The sequence below is a fragment of the Manis pentadactyla genome, chromosome 9, assembly GCF_030020395.1.
Source record: "Manis pentadactyla isolate mManPen7 chromosome 9, mManPen7.hap1, whole genome shotgun sequence".
NCBI classification, from domain to species: Eukaryota; Metazoa; Chordata; class Mammalia; order Pholidota; family Manidae; genus Manis; species Manis pentadactyla.
Genome location: NC_080027.1, coordinates 43765782 through 43770105, shown reverse-complemented (window position 1 = coordinate 43770105; position 4324 = coordinate 43765782). Strand labels below are relative to the sequence as shown.

At 38.2% G+C, this 4324-nt stretch overlaps 1 protein-coding gene across 2 annotated transcripts; it reads right to left on the bottom strand.

Annotated features, from left to right (window-relative positions):
* Window positions 1-450: 450 nt before the first annotated feature.
* Window positions 451-3641, bottom strand: LOC118912165 (olfactory receptor 52J3-like). 2 transcript variants are annotated; one of them, XM_057506603.1, is made up of 2 exons: window positions 2727-3641; window positions 451-468 (listed from the first exon to the last, which is right to left on the bottom strand). In XM_057506603.1, the coding sequence occupies exons 1-2, from the start codon at window positions 3639-3641 to the stop codon at window positions 451-453; spliced, it is 933 nt and encodes a 310-aa protein (XP_057362586.1). The 2 variants fall into 2 exon arrangements, with proteins under 2 accessions (XP_057362586.1, XP_057362587.1); XM_057506604.1 differs by lacking the exon at window positions 451-468 and having other exon boundaries at window positions 2709-3641.
* Between the last annotated feature and the right edge of the window lie 683 nt (window positions 3642-4324).

The window sequence follows — 4324 nt, the reverse complement described above, 5'->3', positions numbered from 1 at the left end:
TTGAACCTATGCTGTTTCAACAAGTCTATTGAAGGTCCCAAAAGCCTGTTGTAAGGTCTTCCCTTATAATATATACATATGTAACTATATACACACCTGGAAATGCATAGATGAGGGTTGGCGTTACCTCCTCTGAGTGCTTTTATTTTTAATTCTTAAAAAATTTTAACATTTAAAATTCCCAATAGATTTTTTGAGGTAACATTGATGTACTATAATTTATGCAAATTTAAATTTTCCCTTTTGAGAAGTTTTGAAATATAACTAAACCTAAGCCACTGTCACTACAGTTAAGAGTTGTATCACACACAAGTATATTCTCATGTCACTTTGTAACCCTCCCCTCCTGTCCATCCCTGCCCAATACCCAAATCAGAGATCTGTTTCTTGTCATTAATACATTATCTTAAATTCTAGATAATTTGTATGAGTAAAACCATGCAGTATGTATTATTTTTTAAGTAACAACTTTATTGAGATATTATCCACATACAGTGAAAGTCACTCATACAAATTATACACTGATTTGACCATATTCATACAGACATGAAACCATTACATGACATTTGAAATGTTTTGAAACACAATTTTGAACTGTTTTCATCACCACAAGGGAAATCCTTTGCCCTTTCTTGGTCACTGAACTGTGTCCCAACTCTATAACCAAAGGGAGCAGAATATTCCATCACTGTGGATTTGCCTATACTGAGCATTTCATACAAATAGAACCATACAGTATGTGCCCTTTGGTGTCTGGTTTCCCTCATGTAGCATAATGTTTTCAAAGGCCCTTCACTTGGTATCATCTGTTAGTACTTTAGTTGATATATGCCCAATAATATTCCATTGTGTGAATATAATACATGCTGTTTATCCAGTCCTCAGGTAATGTACATTTGGATTGTTCCTACTTGAATAATGATGCCATGAATATTCATGGACTTTTTTTTTATGTATGTGTGTTTTAAAATCTCTTGGACACATATGTCATTGTGGAAACGTTGGATCGTATGGTTAGGTTATGTGAATCATTTCATGAAATACGAGACCACTGAGATCCTTGCCTTCTTCAGGAACTTGGTTGCAGAGATCTAGAGGTGATAATATTCATAAAATTTTGACACTATCTTCTAGAAACCTTCTTTCCCAACTACCTATTAATGCAAGCCCTTGGTATCTTAAGGCTAATCAGATAAGGAACTAATCCCAAATTCCTTTTCTTAAGAACTTGTTACTCAGGAACCTCTATTGGCACATACACTTATGTCAGGTCTAGAATTACTCAAAGTGTGAAAGAATAAAAAATTTATTTCAAGATTAGGTACAATTCTGGGAGGAGTTAGAATAACTCCTCTATAAACAAGTTTACTAACTCGATGAGGCATGCATGAATAAATGGGTGTTTGTAGAAAACTAGGTGCATTCAGCATCTGTGAAGGAATTATAACATGAATGAGTATAGAAAAATTATTCAGGCTACAGCATTTGTGTATTTGCAGTAAAATAATGTGGTGGCGGACTTGTGACCCCTGTTGGTCAGCAAGCTAGTAAGTGTGGAAAGCTATACATACAGAAAGCTATGCACAAGCCCTAAGTCTGAAGTGATAGAATGGCGTGCTTGAGATAATATAATCAGTATCGGTTCCATTCAATACTTTAATCGACCGAATGAGGAAGGAATATAAAATATAAAGGGCTTATTGGAAAGTGTTAATGTGTCATGTGTACTCAGATCACTTATGCAATGAGAATTCCCATAGCAAGGCAGATAATCTGGGGAGTGGAGTGAGGAAATTACAGTAAATAAAACACATAATACATGAAAGCAAGAACATGATCTATTCAATCAGCATTGCAGTTCCCAAGAATTCTACATCTAAGTGTAGAACATTTATTTTCCAAATATGCACAAAAGCTACTCATAAATACTTACAACACTGATTGTAAATTTAAAATAACTAAAATATTATACATATTATCAAGAGAGAAAGAGATAAACAAATTGAAAGATTCTACTGCATATAAAAATGATTTTCTATAGCCATATGTACTAACATAGATACATTTCTAAATATAGCACTAATGAAATAGTTGTCCATGAAATGATACACAGTGCATTCCCACTTAGAAGAAATAACAATTACAATTCCAAACCCCACAGAAATTACTGAATGTAAAATGATAAATTTAGGTTCTAAGAAAAAGGGCATGTGGTAGGTATTCCTGTCTCTGAGGATAAGAAAAAACAGGAGATTTCTACTTAAATGACTCATATGCTTGGTTAAGAATTACATACAAGGTAAATTCATCATTATAGTCATGGTTTTTAATTCCAAGTTGAAGGAATTAAGGCTTTTGGTATATATTCTCTTGCTTTTGCTTTTGCTATAAGGAAGGAAAAAAAGAGAACATATAATGGAGGAGTAAAAAGCAATGTTAGCCAATGTAATGATAGGAAAGCTTATTGCTTGGTCATTCCCAGTGACTCAGAAAAACAAACAGTTCTCACATACAAAATGAGAATTAGTCCTGGACGTGAACTTTGTCAAAGATTATTCAAATCATAGAAACAGTGAGGAGCCAAGATCAAATCCCCTGGAATGTGATGAGGCAGCACTAAATTTAGAGAGAGAAAAGTCTTCCTGGAAAGAACACACCAGTCTTCCTTGCTGGATCAAAGTACTTGGTAAAGAAACCCAGCAAGAGCCCTAGTGTGCAGAAAAGACACGGAGCACTTGCTCGCGTATCTGCTTGGTCCTCACACCGTAAATGATGGGGTTGAGGGAAGGGGGGATCACCAGATACTGGTTGGCAACAAGAATGTGAATACAGCGTGGTAGGTTGTGCCCAAATCGGTGAGTGAGGAAGAAGACCGAGGGAACATAGAAAACACACATGACCCCAACATGGGAGCCACACGTGTTCAGGGCTTTGAGCCGGGCATCCCGCGACGAGAGGCAGAAGACAGAGCGGAGAATGTAAACGTAGGAGATGCCGATAAGGACCAGGTTCAGAAGGAAGAGAGAGACCACAAAGAGCCCATAGATGGCATTGATATGGATGTTTCCACAGGACAGTTTTGCAATGCCCATGTGCTCACAGTAGGAATGAGCTATTATACAAGCCTGACAGAAGGGTAGGCGGTAGATGAGATAAACCATGGGAAGTACGAGCAGGACTGGATGAATTACAATGCACATGGTGATGCCCACCAGCACCCGGGACGTCATGATGGACTTGTAGTGAAGAGGAGTACAGATCGCCACGTAACGGTCAAATGCCATGGCCACAAGGACATCATCCTCCATGCCAGTGAACGCATGGATCAGAAACATCTGGGCCACACAAGCGCCAAAGTTAATCTCATGGGCATCAAACCAGAGGATGCCCAGCATGAGGGGCACAGAGCTTGTACAAAGGGCCAAATCAGTAGTGGATAGTAGGGCCAGAAAGTAGAACATGGGCTCCTGGAGGGTCTGCTCCATCTTGATGACTAGCAGAATTGTGGCATTTCCCACTAAAGCCACAAGGTAAATAGAGCAGAAAGGCAGGGAGATCCAGGCGTGGATACCTTCCAGACCTGGGATTCCGATGAGGAAAAACGTGGCTGGGTGTAAACTGCTGCCATTTCGATAAAGCATTTTTCCAAATGAGGGAGGAGGAGCGTGTGTCACTCTTAGAGGTAGAAAGAGAAAAAGATATTGAATAAGAGGTGGTTATAAAAATAATTAACTTAGTGCCTCCATATGTAGTGAAAATGAGAAGCTTTGCTATTTTGAAGGACTTATTATTGCATTTTTATGTTATATTGAACCATATTCATTCAATTGAACAAATGTTAAATAACTTAATACATATGCAGATTTTACCCTTATTGTATGGGAATCATCATGTAACATGAGAAAAATCATAGGAAGTATAAGCACTCTTGGATGAATAACACTATATAAGCTGATGTCCACCAGCACGTGGGATATCATGTAACATGAATGGCTTATCATCATGTAACACAGTAAAAACATTAGTTTCTCGGACTAAATATGGTACTGGTTTCCTACCTAATCTTTGAGCCAAAATGGAGGAGAGTGATGGGGTTTCTGTGTAGCCGACAGCCCTGCATTCTGCCTTGCTGATCATCACAAGGAATTTTACTGTTAGTTTGAGATTTCCTCAGATAGCTCTTTACCCAAACCTTGCCTCTTCCAGGAGATAGGGGAATATTATGTACAGAAATACTGAGTGCCTGGTCAAAGAGTTTTAGGAACACTGTGACCAGACCTGGGCTTTTGAGAGTCAACTACACAAGGACATGGAGTTTCTCAGT